Source organism: Spermophilus citellus (genome assembly GCF_964194105.1).
Source record: "Spermophilus citellus genome assembly, chromosome: 18".
NCBI classification, from domain to species: Eukaryota; Metazoa; Chordata; class Mammalia; order Rodentia; family Sciuridae; genus Spermophilus; species Spermophilus citellus.
The window spans coordinates 2,424,359-2,439,999 of record NC_138200.1 but is presented as its reverse complement, the minus strand read 5'-3'; the positions used below and the strand labels follow the sequence as shown (position 1 = coordinate 2,439,999).

General features: G+C 56.3%; 2 protein-coding genes across 6 annotated transcripts; both read left to right on the top strand.

The window, feature by feature from the left end:
- The first annotated feature begins 4,850 nt into the window (after positions 1–4,850).
- On the top strand, positions 4,851–12,752 carry ZNF628 (zinc finger protein 628). The gene is made up of 2 exons (XM_081274071.1): positions 4,851–5,074; positions 8,909–12,752. The coding sequence occupies exon 2, from the start codon at positions 8,914–8,916 to the stop codon at positions 12,022–12,024; it is 3,111 nt and encodes a 1,036-aa protein (XP_081130197.1). The 5' UTR covers positions 4,851–5,074; positions 8,909–8,913; the 3' UTR covers positions 12,025–12,752.
- A 103-nt stretch (positions 12,753–12,855) lies between these two features.
- On the top strand, positions 12,856–15,257 carry NAT14 (N-acetyltransferase 14 (putative)). Of its 5 annotated transcripts, none has more exons than XM_081274125.1 (3): positions 12,856–12,871; positions 13,582–13,716; positions 14,267–15,257. In XM_081274125.1, the coding sequence occupies exons 2-3, from the start codon at positions 13,636–13,638 to the stop codon at positions 14,813–14,815; spliced, it is 630 nt and encodes a 209-aa protein (XP_081130251.1). In that variant the 5' UTR covers positions 12,856–12,871; positions 13,582–13,635; the 3' UTR covers positions 14,816–15,257. The 5 variants fall into 5 exon arrangements, with proteins under 5 accessions (XP_081130251.1, XP_081130252.1, XP_081130254.1 ...); XM_081274126.1 differs by lacking the exon at positions 12,856–12,871 and adding an exon at positions 12,963–13,216; XM_081274128.1 differs by lacking the exon at positions 12,856–12,871 and adding an exon at positions 13,061–13,216 and having other exon boundaries at positions 13,582–13,707.
- The last annotated feature ends 384 nt before the right edge of the window (positions 15,258–15,641 follow it).

Below are 15,641 nucleotides of genomic sequence, written 5' to 3'. Positions count from 1 at the left end.
GGTTTCTTTTCCCTATGCCAGCCCTCATAACACTGTGGTGGCGGATTTAATCATTCAACATCTACTGTGTGCAGAGACTGAGGATGCAACCTGCTGTCCCTGCAGAACTTAGGGGGGAAGTGCCCACAAACAAGCAATGAGAAAACGTCAGGTGGTGTGCGATGTGGTGGTGCCAAGACTGGACCATGAGATGGAGGTGGGGGTGCAGGTGGGGCCCCTTCAGATGGGAAAGCCCTTTTAAAAATTTTTTTAGTTGCAGATAGACACAATATCTTTATTTTTATTTATTTACTTTTTAAATGTGGTGCTGAGGATCAAACCCAGAGCCTCACGCTCTACCACTGAGCTACAACCCCAGCCCTGGGGAAGCCTGTTCTGAGGAGGTGACTCCTGTCCTGTAGCCTGAATGCTGAATGTGTTGGATGGATCTTGTCTTCCTCCTAGGTCCGCCCCTGCCGTCTCCCTTTCTCTCCTCTCTGGCCTCACATACGTGTGTCCTCTGCTCCTGTCACCGGGGCTCTCTGTCTCACCTGAGGTCAGGGTCCTCTTCCAAGCTCATGTGGCAGAGTTTGTTTCCTTACATCGGTGGATGCCACGGAGGCTCACATCCTTGGGGCCGGCAGTACAATCTCTGACTTGTGGACACAGTCTTCCAGGGCCTGACTGAGTCTACGGGTCCGCCCAGGGCAGTTAGAGTTAGGATCAATTGGAGCTCTCAGAGAAGTAGCATCTACTATTTATTAACCTGTCAGTCCATCTAGATAGATATGGATAGGTGGACAAGCCAGTATAGACATCTCTCCAGAAAGAGACTTATTGTAAGACATTTGCTCATGTGGTTGTGGAGGCTGAAAGTCTCCTGATCTGCTTACTTTTTTTTCTTTTTTAAAAATTTTAGCTGTAGATGAACATAATACCTCTTTTCTTTTAGTTGTCAATGGATATTTTATTTATTTTTATGTGCTAGGCTAGTGCTCTACTACTGAGCTACAACCCCAGTCCCTCTTTCTTTCCTTTTCATTAAGAGTAGGAAAGATTTATTTTGCACTCACGGTTTCAGAGGTTTAGTCCATGATTGGCCAACTCCATAATTGGGCCCAAGACGGAGCAGGACATCATGGTGGAAGGACAAGAGTAGCTAGGAGGAGGGTGAGAGGAAGCACTCCTGATCTGCCTTCTGCAAGCTGGAGACCCAGGAGAGTTGGTGGTACTCAGTGGGTTTCACTTTCCACAATCTCAGTTACGTGCAAACCTTGGTGTGAGTCATTCTGAGTAGTGTGATGAAATCTCATGCCTTCTCCCTCCGTATTAATCCACTGTATATGCTACCCACTGGTTGCCTGCTTAGTAGCCACCTCTGTTCTCAGACAAACTATTATAGTATCATCAAAGTGCTTGTATTTCAGTAGCCCTTGCTTTAAACAGTAATGGACCCAAAGCGCAGGAGCAGTGACACTGGTAATTCAAATATGCTAAAGAGAAGCTGTAAAGTACCTCTTTGAAGTGAGAAGTGAAAGTTCTCACTTTAATAAAGGAAAAAAAAAAAACATTGTTTAGGTTGTTTTTAGTCCTCTTTTGTGTCCCTGTGACCAAAAGATCTGACAAGAACAATTAGAGAAGGAAAAGTTTATTCTGGATGATGGTTTCAGAGGTCTCAGTTCACAGATGGCCGATCCCATAGCTCTGGACCCAAGGTGAGGCAGATCATCATGGCAGAAGAGCATAGTGCATGAAAGCATCTCGGGACACGACACCAGGAAGCAGAGAGAGCAAGCCGTTCCATTCACCAGGGACAAAACATAAGCTCCAAAGCATACTTCTCAGTGACCTTCTTCCTCTAGCTACACCCAACCTGGACTACAGTTGCCACCCAATTAGTTCATATCAGTGGGTTAATTCTCTGATTATGTTATACCTCATAAAATAATCATTTCACCTCTGAAAATTCTTGAATTTTCTCTCACATGGGGTTTGGGGAGATACCTCATATCTAAAGCATAACATTCTGCCTCTGGCCCCCAAAAGCTTATGCCCATCTCACAATGCGAAATGCATTTAGTCCTTTTCCAAGAGTCCCCATAGTCTTATCAGTTTAGCATTGCCCAAAAGTACAAGTCCAAAATCTCATATGAGACTCGAGGCAAGTTAGACTAAAAGATCAAAAGGAATTCACATTCATCCAATACATGACACAGAGTAACATTTCCATTCTACAAGGGATTACCAGGGACACAGAAAGAACAGATGGGACCAGAACAAGACTGAAGTTCAGCTGGACAAACAAGTCCTGTAGCTCCATGTCCAGCTTCTGGGGCACATGGCTTTGTGGTGTTCTCTCTAGCGGGCGTGTGCAGTCCAGCCATATGGCATTGCTGGTTGCAGTCCACCTGGTTTCTCTCTTGGCTCGTCTCTGCTGGATTCCTGCAGCTTTCCTCCGCAGACTTTCCACATTACTGGCATCTCAGGGGTCTCCACTGCAGCTTTGGCTTCCTGTTCACATCTGCACATTGACCTCTCAGAGGCTGCCGCAGGAATTCCAACCCTGCTACACTTTGCCTTACCTCCTAGGTTGTTCTTTAAAATCTTAATGGAAACTTCCATGATACCCGAAGTACAGTATTCTGCAACCACATGGTTGATGCCAAGGTTTGTCACCATCTTGAGCCATGGCCAAACCTCATGGGACCACAGCTGCTGCCTTCAGTGCCTGGGCAGCTGAGCAGAGTGAAATAACTTCCTAGGCCTCACTGAGCAAGCAGCGCACCTCTTCTCAAAGGAATGTTTACTTTTATACCCTTAAGCCTAAAATGGGTGTGGTCTTGCTAATTTTTGAAATGCCCTCAAGCTATCTTTCCTACCTTTCTGGGTAAAACAGTTAGCACCTCTTTAGTGGCTGTAATCTCTTTTAATAAACACACTTTCCTTAGACCTAGTTAGTCAGTTTTCTTTCTTTCTTTTTTTTTAAAATTTTATTCTTTGATGCTGCCATAAATGGAAATGTTCTTTTTCTTTTTTAAGAGAGAGTGTGTGAGAGAGAGAATTTTTTAATATTTATTTATTTTTTAGTTTTCAGCAGATACAACATCTTTGTTTGTATGTGGTGCTGAGGATCGAACCCGGGCTGCACGTATGCCAGGCGAGCGTGCTACTGCTTGAGCCACATTCCCAGCCCCTCTTTCTTTCTTTTTTAAAAATATTTTTTAGTTGTCAGTGGACCTTTATTTTATTTATTTTTATGTGGTGCTTAGAATCAAACCCAGTGCCTCACACATGCTAGGCAGGTGCTCTACCACTGAGCCACCACCCCAGCCCCACAGTTTTCTAATCATACTGCAAAATTTTCAAGTTTTTCTGCTCTGCTTTCTGCTTCCGATTATCATGGTAAAGTAGCTAAAAGCTGCCAGCAATATCCAGATCACTACCTGAATGCTGTGCTGCCTTGAAATTTCCTCCAATTGATTAATTAGTTCATCACCTTTGAATTCAGCCTCACAAAAAGTCTGAGGACATGGACAAAATGTAGACAACTTCTTTGCCAGAATGTAACACAAATGGCTTCTAGTCCAATTTCCAATAGAGTCCTCCTTCTTCTCTTTCAGAGGTTTCACCTCATGAACCTCAAGACTGGAATGGGCAATGATGATTTTGTTATCTTATTTGTGACTTCAGCTCCTGGATTCTCCGTTTTCTTGTAAGTGCGAGATGCAGGGCTAACAGAGGTTTCTACATACAAGGGTTCAAAGACAGGTCAAGCACAGAACTGATTTGGGATGGGGTGATGATGTCCCAAGACTACTCTTTGGCTTGGCAAATGCTGAACATTCCTCCCTCCTTGGTTCCAAGACACTGTTCTGTATTTTTTAAGACCAACTTGTCGAATGTGCATTACCTTTTTAGTGAAAGCCTGTTGCTCAAGGCCACTTCTAGACCTCTGATCACCTTCCACTGCAAAGCAGAGAATGCTAAGGAGGGCAGAGCCTCTCCCACCTCCCTTGTTAACACCTCTGGTAAAAGGGGTTGAGTTGAGATCTCTTCATCACTGCAGGAATCCCCGGAGGACTGAGGCAAGGGGGAAGACAGTGGAACCCACATCCCTGGGCCTACCCTCCACATCCACTAACCCAACCCAGCCCTGCAGCCTCCATTATGTTTTGATGGGTGTTTTAAAAGCCAAAGTGAGGGCTGGGGATGTGGCTCAAGCGGTAGTGCGCTCGCCTGGCATGCGTGCGGCCCGGGTTCGATCCTCAGCACCACGTACAAACAGAGATGTTGTGTCCGCAGAAAAAAACTAAAATAAATAAATAAATTCTCTCTCTCCCTCTCTCTCCTCTCTTTAAAAAAATAAAATAAAATAAAAGCCAAAGTGAGAGGAATGTCTGAGCTAAGCGGGATGTCATGGGTTTTACCCGCAGGAATGCCCTGCAGACAGGACCCAAGCCCAAAGTGGGTCTAAATCGGCTCAGAGTTCCAGGCAAACTGAGGCATGTGAGTGTAGTTGGTGCTACTGGATCTAGCAGGTGGAGGCCCGGGCTGCTGCTGACCATCCTACAACGCAACAGAAGAACGACCCAAGCCACTGTCACGGGTGTCCAGGTTGAGACACCTGCCCTGCCGCTGGACGAGTGGCGCTGGGGCAGGTCAGGCGGGAGGGAGCTCGGGTCGGTGCCGGGGACTCGGCCTCCGTCTCCCCGCCGGAGCGCCCACGCCAGCAGCGGGTGGGCGGGCTCCCGAAGCGCGCTGGCGGACAGTCCCGGAGCACCGCAGGACGCGCCGCGCCGCTCTGGCACCGCCTCCCCGCCAACCCTCTCCGCCCGCTCCGCAGCGCCGAGGCCGTGGCCGGGGGCGGGGCCGGGCGCGGCGCGTGCGTCATGACGCGCGACGCGAGTCGGGGTTTGTGTGCGCAAGAGGCCGCCGATAAAGGTTGGGTGCCTCGCGCCGGGGGCCGTCGGGAGGGAGCGCGCCCCCGCCCCTCCCCGGCCCCCGCTACTGCGGCGCCGTGCCGGGCCCCCCTTCCCGTCGGCCCCCGCGGGGAGCTCCTGGGCCTCCCGCCTCGTCCTCCGGACCGGGGCCGCAGGTGAGAGACCGGAGGGCGGGGTGGGGGAGGGGCTGGAGGGCGGAGTCGTTTGGAAAACGGCGAGCGTGAAACCGGAAGGGGCGCCTTAAAGGGAAGTTCTCTATTTCGCCTCCGACTTTTGTCCGTTTGTCCGGCTCCGCCCTCTTAAAGGCTTCGGAGATGCGTTTAGAGGGCGGGGCAGGGTTTACATTTTCTAAACTTTCCCGCTGATTTTTCCTCCTGTGAAAAGGAGATTGTCAAATTAAAGTCCAGTGACAGTTTCTCAGACATTCAAGGTAAAACTCCATAGTCCTGGTGCCTTCAAAACGATAGTAGTTTTGCTGAACAAAGGTAGAGATGAGCATGCAGCAAGCGCATCCCCTTAAAGGGAAATTCTAGCCTGTTGGAAGGGGTGAGCTGGCCTTTTAAAGGGCACGCTCTCTGATTGCTAAGGTGGATCCCTGTTACCTCCAGAGCGTGGGCATTTCGCGTTTTAAGAGGCAATGTCTGGCTTCTCAAAAGTGTGTGCAGCTTCTTGGGATCCTTAGTCCCTTTAGAGGACCTGCTTACAGTTTAAACTGGACCTCCGTCTTTTTTTTTTTTTTAATTGAATCTAGGGGCGCTCTATCACTGAGCTCCATCTCCAGACCTTTTTTTGCTCTTTATTTTTTGAGACAGGGTTTTGTAAGTTGCCCAGGCTAGCCTCAAACTTGGGCTCAGCCTCCTGAGTCACTGGGATAACAAGCCATTGCCACCACGCCCAGTTGACATTCATCTTTTTTTTTTTAAAAAAAATATTTATTTATTTATTTATTTTCATGTGGTGCTTAGGATCAAACCCAATGCCTCACACATGCTAGGCAAGCACTCTGCCACTAAGCTACAGCCTCAGCCAATATTCATCTTTTTAAAAGGAGATCTTTATACTTGTCTAAAGGGAATATTCAGCCCTCATTCATGTAATATATGCTTACTGAGCACACACTGCCAGACAGATGTTAATACAGAAACTGGAATACAGCAGTGAACAAGACAAAGGTGCCTGTTTTCATGGCATTCTGGCATGGGGAGGCAGAATAAAACAGGAAGCTCCAGGCATTCTGTAGCAGTGGTTGTCTGTGGGAGGGGGTGATGGTACTTCCCTGGGTGACAGTGCAGTAAAGACCTGAAGTGCAGTAGTGAATTTTGTAAACAGTGTAGAGGAGGAGTGCTTAATAGATAATGGTCAGTCAGGCAACATTTTGATTGTCACAGCTGCAGGGATGTGGTTGCCACTAGCATCTAGTAGGGTGGAACCAGGTCCATGCTCAGCCCAGTATGCACAGGATGTGCTCTCTGGCAAATGGTGCAATCCTAGTTTTTACTGCTGAGGTTGAGAAACATTGGCTGTATAGTACTGAGAAGGTGATAAATGCTCTAGAGGGAAAATGGAGTAGGGGGAGAAAATGGGGAGAGTTGAAAGGGACTGCAGATTTAATAGGGCAATTGGAGAAGGCCTCATAGAGGGGATTTCAGTGAGGACTTGGAGGTGAAGGGTAGGAGATGGGAGCAGCCTGCCTTTCCTGGTTGGTAGGCTGGAGTGATGAGAATGGAGGTGTATAGCAGAACAAGCCAGCAAGGGGCTGAGGCCTCAGGGTGTGGGAAGTCAGCAGGGTCTTGTAAGGGATTTGTTTTCTGCTCTTATGTGGGAATCTGCAGAAGTCTTTGAACAGAGGGATGAAATGCCCAGTTTTCTCTAATGAAGGTTCCTTTAGCTGCAGTGTTGGGAGTGGACTGGGGCAGGATGGCAAGGAAAATGGCAGTCTGTTAGGAGGTCACATCTGCCCAGGAGAGAGATGGCAGTGCTTGGACAAAGGTGGGGCTTGTGAGAAGTGGTCACATTCTGACTCGGTTCTCACTGGAGCAGAGGAATCTGCTGACGGGTTGGTTATACAGAATGAGAGAGCTGGAGCGGCAGAGAGAGAGAGGTGAGGAGGACCCAAGGCCTGAAGAATAGCACCCCTGTTTTCAGAGAAGACTATGGTTGAGTAGGACATTTAATTCCTAATTTGAGGGGGGCGCACAGGAGCAAAAAGCTGGATTAGATTTTGCTATTAGATGTCCAAGTTTTAAAGTTGAGCCGGTATTGTAGTGTGCGCCTATAATCCCAGCTATTTGGGAGGCTGACGCAGGAGGATCACAAGTTTGAGACTAGCCTGGGGAACTTAGTGAGACTGTCTCAATAAAGTTTAAAAGAGGGGAGGGCCTGGGGAATGTAGGTCAGTGGTAGAGCACTGCCTACTCTGTGTGATGCTGTGGGTTCCATCCCCAGCACCTCAACTGGCACAGTCTAGCAGGGGATGTGGAGCAGTGGAGTCTCAGGCAGAGGTACATGTTTGGAGTCACATGTTCTTAGGGTGTGAAGCCACTAGGGGCTGAGAGTTCCTAGGGAGAGGGCAGATAGGGGCGCAGCAAGTCACCAGGACAAGCAGGACTCAACTAGGGACTGGTTGAGGGAGGAGGAGACCTGGCTTTTGGAAGCCAGGGGAGGTGGTTGGAAGGAGGAGACCTGGCTCTTGGAAGCCAGGGGAGGTGGTTGGAAGAAGGAGTTGAGGGCTGAGCACTAGGATTTAGCAGCAGGGGACCGGGCAAGTGTGTGACTGAAGTGGCCTGAGGTGGGAAGTGCAGGCTCTGCTCTGCTGTAAAGGGCTGGAGAGAAGAGAGGCTGTGGCTGGAGGGAGAAATGGGGTGAAGAATTTTTTGTTTCTTTTAAAAAAATGGGAGACATGGTTTATGTCATGCTGACAGGCACGGTCCTGGAGAGAGGAAAGTTCCAGAACGCAGTGGGAGCTCCAAGTCTTGGCCCAGGAAGGGGCTGATGGGACCCATAGTGCAGTTTCTCAGCCTGACATTTTGGACTGGATTCGTATTTTGGACAAGGTCCACCTTTGTTGGGAGGGTTGTCCTGTGCATTATAGGGAGGGTGTTGAGAAGCATCCAGATCTCTCCACCCACTAAATGCTAGTAGCACTGGCCCCTCCAGTTGACTGTCAGGCAGCAGTGTCTCCAGGCATCATTAGATGTCTGGTGGTGGGAGGACATCTGCCCCAGTTGAGAGCCTCTGGTGTGGTGATTGGAACGTGGAGACAGTCTCTTGGTGGCTAGTATGATTGATGGCAAGGGAAAGGAGGGAAAAGGAGGTGCCGGAGGCTTCAGGAGAAAAGAAGCATGCCAGGCAGTCACCCAGGGTAGTGCGGGAAGCAGAGTAATATGTGTGAGTTGGAGAGGGAGGCGGGCAGGAGTGCACAGACAGCCCCTACGCTTTTGCTATGCAAGGGACTGCAGGGTCCTCAGCAGCACTTCCCTTGGGCCAGGGCAGAACTGCGGGAGTGGATGGATGGAGCACTGGAGCACGAAGAGCCTGCAGGATCCAGAGAACTAGATCTGGCTGGCGAGGGAAGGGACTAGAAGGCATGGTGGTAGAGTGGGATGCTCGGCTCCGCTGGGCTCTCTGAGGGCCTGGAGAGTGAATGGTTCAGGGTGTGACAGGAAGAGCCAGTGTTGAAGTGGAGTGGACACGGGAAGCCAGGCTTCCAACTTTAGAGGGTACCAGAGTGGGCCCGAAGGCAGTGCTCAGCCTTCTCGGACCTCCCTGGCCTCCTGGAGGACATGGCCAGCATGCTGGGAGGTGGCTGATTTGTTTGCTGGGAAGTTTTAGCACCGGAAGACTCACATCCCAGGGACCCCCTTACTCCTCTCTCAGTCTCAGGTAAAACGTGGGCCATTGTAAACCCTAATCCTGATAAGGGCTCTCTGCAACCCCTGTCCCTTAAAAGTTCAGTGCCTACCCACTCTGATCCGGAATCCCTCCACCAGGTGTGATGGTTGGCTCCCACGCGGACATGGCGCCTGCCTCTACCGCGGACGGGGCCGGGGAGAAGCCCGGCCCGGCGGCCCCCGCCCCTGCGGCCCAGTATGAGTGCGGGGAGTGTGGCAAGTCATTCCGGTGGTCGTCTCGGCTCCTGCACCATCAGCGCACGCACACAGGCGAGCGGCCCTACAAGTGCCCGGATTGCCCCAAGGCCTTCAAGGGCTCCTCAGCCCTGCTTTACCACCAGCGGGGCCACACTGGCGAGCGGCCCTACCAGTGCCCCGACTGCCCCAAGGCCTTCAAGCGCTCCTCGCTGCTGCAGATCCACCGCAGTGTGCACACAGGCCTGCGGGCCTTCACCTGTGGTCAGTGCGGCCTGGCCTTCAAATGGTCGTCCCACTACCAGTACCACCTGCGGCAGCACACGGGTGAGCGCCCCTACCTGTGCCTCGACTGCCCCAAGGCCTTCAAGAACTCATCCAGCCTGCGGCGCCACCGGCACGTGCACACTGGCGAGCGCCCTTACACCTGCGGCGTGTGTGGCAAGAGCTTCACGCAGAGCACAAACCTGCGGCAGCACCAGCGCGTGCACACGGGCGAGCGGCCCTTCCGCTGCCCGCTCTGCCCCAAGACCTTCACCCACTCCTCCAACCTGCTGCTACACCAGCGCACCCACGGCCCCGCCCCCGCCCCCAGCGCCGCCCCCGGCACCACCCCCGTCCCCCTGCCCCCCACGCCTGGTGAACCCTGCGCGGGCAGCAAGGTTTTGGTCTCAGACGCTTACCTGCAGCGCCACCTGCCGTCCAGCAGCCCACCCGCGCCCCCCGCCCCGCCGCCCCAGCCTCCGCCAGTGGTGCCCGAGCTGTTTCTGGCGGCAGCTGAGACCACGGTGGAGCTGGTGTACCGCTGCGATGGCTGTGAGCAAGGCTTTGGCAGCGAGGAGCTGCTCCTGGAGCACCAGCCGTGCCCGGGGCCTGCTGCCCAGCCCCAGGATGCCCCTGCCGAGACGCCCAACGATGAGCCCTCTGCGTCGTTGTCCCCGACGTCCCCTCTGCCGCAGCCCCCTCCTGTCACTGCTCCTGGCTTTGCCTGCCTTCCCTGTGGAAAATCCTTCCGCACGGTGGCAGGCCTCTCCCGACACCAGCACAGCCATGGTGCAGCTGGGGGACAGGCCTTCCGCTGCGGCAGCTGCGACGGGGCTTTCCCGCAGCTGGCCAGCCTCTTGGCGCACCAGCAATGCCACGTGGAAGAGGCTGCAGCTGGGCGCCCACCCCCCCAGGCCGAGGTTGCCGAGGTCACCTGTCCCCAGGAGCCTATGGCCTCTGCTGCTCCTGCCCCGCCGCCTCCCCCGCCTGCTGTGGCTCCTGTAGAGCGGCCATATAAATGTGCAGAGTGCGGCAAGGCCTTCAAGGGCTCCTCGGGGCTGCGGTACCACCTTCGGGACCACACCGGTGAGCGGCCCTACCAGTGCGGTGAGTGTGGCAAGGCCTTCAAGCGCTCCTCGCTGCTGGCCATCCACCAGCGTGTACACACAGGCCTGCGGGCCTTCACCTGTGGCCAGTGCGGCCTCACCTTCAAGTGGTCATCTCACTACCAGTACCACCTGCGGCTACACTCCGGCGAGCGGCCCTACGCCTGCAGTGAGTGTGGAAAGGCCTTCCGCAACACGTCGTGCCTGCGGCGCCACCGACATGTGCACACTGGCGAGCGGCCCCACACCTGCAGCGTGTGCGGCAAGAGCTTCGCCCAGACCTCCAACCTGCGGCAGCACCAGCGCGTGCACACGGGCGAGCGGCCCTTCCGCTGCCCGCTCTGCCCCAAGACCTTCACCCACTCTTCCAACCTGCTGCTGCACCAGCGCACCCACTCAGCCGAGCGCCCCTTTGCCTGCCCCATTTGCGGTCGCGGCTTTGTCATGGCCGCCTATCTGCAGCGACATCTGAGGACGCATGCCCCAGCCAACACGGCTTCGGGCACTACAGCCTCCGCTGCCGCAAGCTCTCAGCCCCAGGCCCCACTGGCCGCAGCCCCGGCCTCACTAGCCACCCAAGATGTCCATGTTCTCCCTCACCTCCAAGCCACGCTTTCCCTCGAAGTGGCTGGGGGCACAGCTCAGGTCCCGCCCCCGGGCCCAGGGGCTCCCAACTCCCAGACGTTTCTCCTGGTGCAGACTGCCCAGGGTCTCCAGCTGATCCCTAGCAGCGTCCAGCCCCCTACTCCTCCGCCCCCACCTGCACCTAAGCTCATCCTGCTGCCCTCCAGTGCTGGGAGTGGGAGCAGCCGTGCAAGGCAGTGCCCTCGCGCAGCAGGGAAAGCCGGCCCTGGGACAGGGGTAGTCTGGCTGCCAGGCCCTGGGAGTCTAGGGGTGCAGGGAGGGAGTGGAGCAGGGGCCAGTGGGGGAGGGCAGAGCCTCATTGTTCTGCAGAATGTAGCGGGTGGGGAAGCAGGACCCCAGGAAGTGAGTGGGGTCCAGCTCCAGCCCACACAGGAAGTGACCACGGTCCAGCTCCAGCCCGCACAGGAAGTGACCACGGTCCAGCTCCAACCCCTGGCAGGCCAGCTTTCTAATTCCAGTGGAGGAGCTGTGACTGCTGAGGCCCCCAATCTGCTGGTGGTTCAGAGTGGGGCAGCTGAGGAATTGCTAACCGGGCCAGGTCCTGGGGAGGCAGGGGATAGTGAAGCTAGCACGGGTGTGGTCCAGGATGTCCTCTTTGAGACACTGCAGACGGATGAGGGGTTGCAGAGCGTGTTGGTGCTGAGCGGAGCAGATGGGGAGCAGACCCGGCTCTGTGTGCAGGAAGTAGAGACCCTTCCCCCCGGACTGACAGAGCCACCTGCCCCTGGCCCTCCGGGGCAGAAACTCCTTATCATCCGCAGTGCCCCAGCGGCTGAACTGCTGGAGAACAGCAGTGTTGGGGGAGGCGCTGCCACACTACAACTTCTGGCCCCACCACCACCTGGCCCAGTCTCTACCCCCGCAGGGATGCCTGCTGTTTCCACCTCCCAGATGGTGCAAGTGGTCCCCGCAGGGGCTGGGCCTGGGGTCATGACCTCACAGGGCCTGCCCTCTATCCAAATCGTGCAGACCCTACCAGCAGTCCAGCTGGTGCACACATTTTGAGGACTGGCGCCTCTGTCCACCCCACACAGAGACTCCTAACTCATTGTCCTTGGCTGAGCTGGGGTTAGCCCCAGGAGAAGGGGGCTGTAGGCTGGGCGTGCTAATAAAGACCCAGAATCTCCTCTCTCTTTTTTTTTTTCCCCTTGGGGGGTGGGCAGGAGACAGGGAGCAGTCAGGCTATGGCCTCCATCTGGGGTCTTGGATTTTTTTTTTTTTTTTTTTTTTTTGGAATTGGGGGGTTGAACTCAGGGGCACTCGACCACTGAGCCACATCCCCAGACCTATTTTATATTTTATTTAGAGACACTGCAGTTACTGAGTTGCTTATCGCCTCGCCATTGCTGAGGCTGGCTTTGAACTGTCAGTCCTCCTGCCTCAGCCTCCCAAGCTGCTGGGATTACAGGCGTTTGCCACTGCGCCCAGCCTGGTCTTGGAGTCTTTACTTCTGCTTCCTGGCTCTTAAGAGCTCTGCGTCTTTGGACCAGCCACTGCTCTTTATGGAGCTCTTTCCCTATTCATTAAAAGGGAGCTGATGGTGATGCCATGGTTGGTCTCCAGCAGGGAGGCATTAGAATCGGAATACCGGTTCTGCCTCTTGTTTGCTGGATGTCACTCGCCCCCTCTCCTCATCTGAAAAATGGGTGGGGGGTAGATCTTTTATCCGGAAGGGCACTGTCAGGGCGCCCCCAGGGATTGAGGTGGGGGCTCCGGACCCCACCCGCAAAGGTCCCAGCACCAATGGGAATCGATGCACTGGCGTCGCGGTTGCGGTCGCCGTCTCCTCCCGCGCTTAGGTCGCTTAGCAACGAGGGACCGTCGTGAAGGAAACTGCGAACGCTCGGGGTCAGTAAGTACTTCTCCCAGACGCTCGGCTCTACTCCCACCACCTCCCTGCCGGCCTCTGCTCCCGTTCGCCCCCAGGTCCCTTTTCCCCCTTGTTCCTTCTCCAGGCTAGGATAGGTCGCCTCCACCCACCTCCAGCGGTCCGGCTCCCTGCCCCGGTCCCACCCTAGCGCACTCGGTTCCCGCCGCCGCCCCTTCAACCCCGGAGACGCTTGGCAACAGTTGCTAAGGCCCGGAGCCGGCGCCGCCCCGCCCAGCCAAGCGCGAGTGTGGACGTCACTTCCGCCGGCGACCCCCTCCTGACCCTGCTCCCCCAGCACCTTGTCTAGGGATCGGAGCGCCCGAGGAGGTGCTCGCGGATCCTCGCTGGCGGGGCGAGGGGCGCGGGGGCGGGGCGGGGGGAGCGCGGCCCCTCCTCTAGTGGGTCCCGGGGTATTCGTGGACCCCCGGGGCAGTCCCGGCGCCTGGGAGGGACCGTGCCGCAAGGTGTTCGCGTCCACAGCCTGTTTAGGGGCGGATCGCTGACCATGGGGAGGGGGATCACGGAGACTTTAGGAAGGTCACTGGGTAGGGTGGACCTATCCTGACACGGCCTTCGCTCAGGGACCCCGAGGGTCCTCGGTACCCGATTTGGAAATTGCCGGTGCTGCTCGTCCCGCGGGAGGCTTTGGGGACAGAGGCGCCCACCTGATACTGACCTACTTGTGTTTCCAGCAGGTGCACAAACTACGCCAGCTCCCTTTTGGGGGCGGTGGCCTGGGGGCTGCCATGGCCCCCAGCCACCTGTCTGTGCGGGAGATGAGGGAGGATGAGAAAGCCCTGGTGCTGGAGATGCTCAAGGTGAGACAGGTGAGGCGGGCAGGGGCGGCCTTGTCCACCCACGCCACGCCTGAGCCGGGCAGGGGCGGGCTTGTCCACCCACGCCACCGCCGGGGCCTTTTCCTCCTCAGCGGCTTGTGCCCTTTCCCCCAGTGCCTTCTCCCCATCTGGCCTCAGCTGCCCGGCTTTTAGCAGATGGGGGTCCCAGGGGGCACGGTGCTGCGTCCAGCACCCCAGCACCAACTCCTAATCTTCTCTGCCTGCCTCCCACCCCAGACTCTCCTGAGCAGAGCCCGTAGCCTCGGTTTCCCCATTCTGTCCTGTCGGGCCTCCTTGTCCTTCAAGAGTGCTTCCCTGAAGCCTGGCTCTGGGACCTCCGCTGGATGGTGCCCACAGCTCCATATCACCCTTCCCCTTCCACCCATCCCTCACCCTTAACTCACACCCAGTGTGCCCACCCCGTCATCTTCCTGCCTCCTCACGAGGGAGCCCCCACGCTGGCCCTGGACAGGTCCACCTCCTTTCCTGGTCCTGGGGGCACTAACCGTTCTGGATGGCTGAGCCCCACCCCTACCCACAGGCTGGTGTAAAGGACACGGAGAACCGTGTGGCCCTCCATGCTTTGACACGGCCCCCGGCCCTTCTTCTCCTGGCGGCAGCCAGCAGCGGCCTGCGCTTCGTCCTGGCCTCCTTCGCCCTGGCCCTCCTGCTGCCTGTGTTCCTGGCTGTGGCCGCAGTGAAGCTAGGCCTGCGAGCCTGGTGGGGCTCCTTGCCTCCTCCCGGAGGCCTGGGGGGACCCTGGGTGGCCGTGAGGGGCTCTGGCGATGTGTGTGGAGTCCTGGCCCTGGCCCCTGGCACCAATGCGGGGGATGGAGCCCGGGTCACCCGCCTCTCTGTCTCACGCTGGCACCGCCGCAGGGGAGTGGGTAGGAGGCTCCTAGCCTTTGCTGAGTCTCGGGCTCGAGCCTGGGCAGGGGGTATGGGGGAGCCCCGGGCCCGGCTTGTGGTCCCCGTGGCCGTGGCTGCCTGGGGGGTGGCGGGGCTGCTGGAGGGCTGTGGCTACCAGGCCGAGGGGGGCTGGGGCTGCATGGGCTACACACTGGTGAGGGAGTTCAGCAAAGACCTGTGACTGCAGACCTGGGGCAGGGGGACACCAGCACCCAACACTCCTGCTGTGCCCGGGCACTGTCACATCCATGCCTCAGTGACCCCAGCACACCTGTGCCCCAGCAAGGACTGCAGACCTAGACACCCACCCCTCCACCTGCCGCCAGCCTGCAGTGTCCAGTGTGGGACAAACTCCTCTCCCCTTTGGCTACGAGGGCCATCAGAGGTCAAGCCCCTGCCTCAGATTCTGTCTGCACTGAGAATCTCCCTGCTTTGTCTGCAGAGCTGTGCTGTCTGTGCTGCTGGCCCTGGGGGAGCTCTGGGGAGGGATAGAGTGGCCGCCAGCTTGCCCTGAGCTAGGACTTGAGGCAGGGTGCCTGGGACAAGGCCTCCCTGGGAGCGGGCGGGGCTGGTGGGCACTTCGTCTGGTCCTTACAGTGTGTCAATAAAGCCTGAGACTGCTGTGTGCGGGCCTCGTCCTGATGCCTTTTCCAGCCTGCCTCTGGACCCCGCTGGCCCTTCTGCCTGGCTGGCCCCTCCTCTCGCCAGTTGCTCTGTGTGTTGGTGGAGTGGGGGGTGCTGGGCTGGGGAAGGGGGCAGTGAGCTCATGCAGCCGCCCTGCCAGGCTTCTGAGTCACCTCCCCATTACCAACTTTTTCCCCTCACTGCTGCCTGGTGTGTGGGGAGAGAGAGAGAGTGTGTGTGTGTGTGTGTGTGTGTGTGTGTGTGTGTGTAGCTCCCTCCCCCTCCCCCAAGCCTTGGCCCTGTCTGCCCAACCCCCACCTCTTCTTTCTGGGGGCTCTGAAGTTCAGCCTCTCCTCAGATGGGGCCTGAGGGCTTTACATTCA

Excerpts from the sequence above, each read along its gene's own strand:
- ZNF628 (XM_081274071.1), top strand. The coding sequence starts at position 8,914 with ATGGTTGGCTCCCACGCGGACATGGCGCCTGCCTCTACCGCGGACGGG.
- NAT14 (XM_081274125.1), top strand. The coding sequence starts at position 13,636 with ATGGCCCCCAGCCACCTGTCTGTGCGGGAGATGAGGGAGGATGAGAAA. Across the intron at positions 13,717-14,266 it reads AGATGCTCAAGGTGAGACAG|GCTGGTGTAAAGGACACGGA; the intron begins GTGAGGCGGGCA and ends CCCTACCCACAG.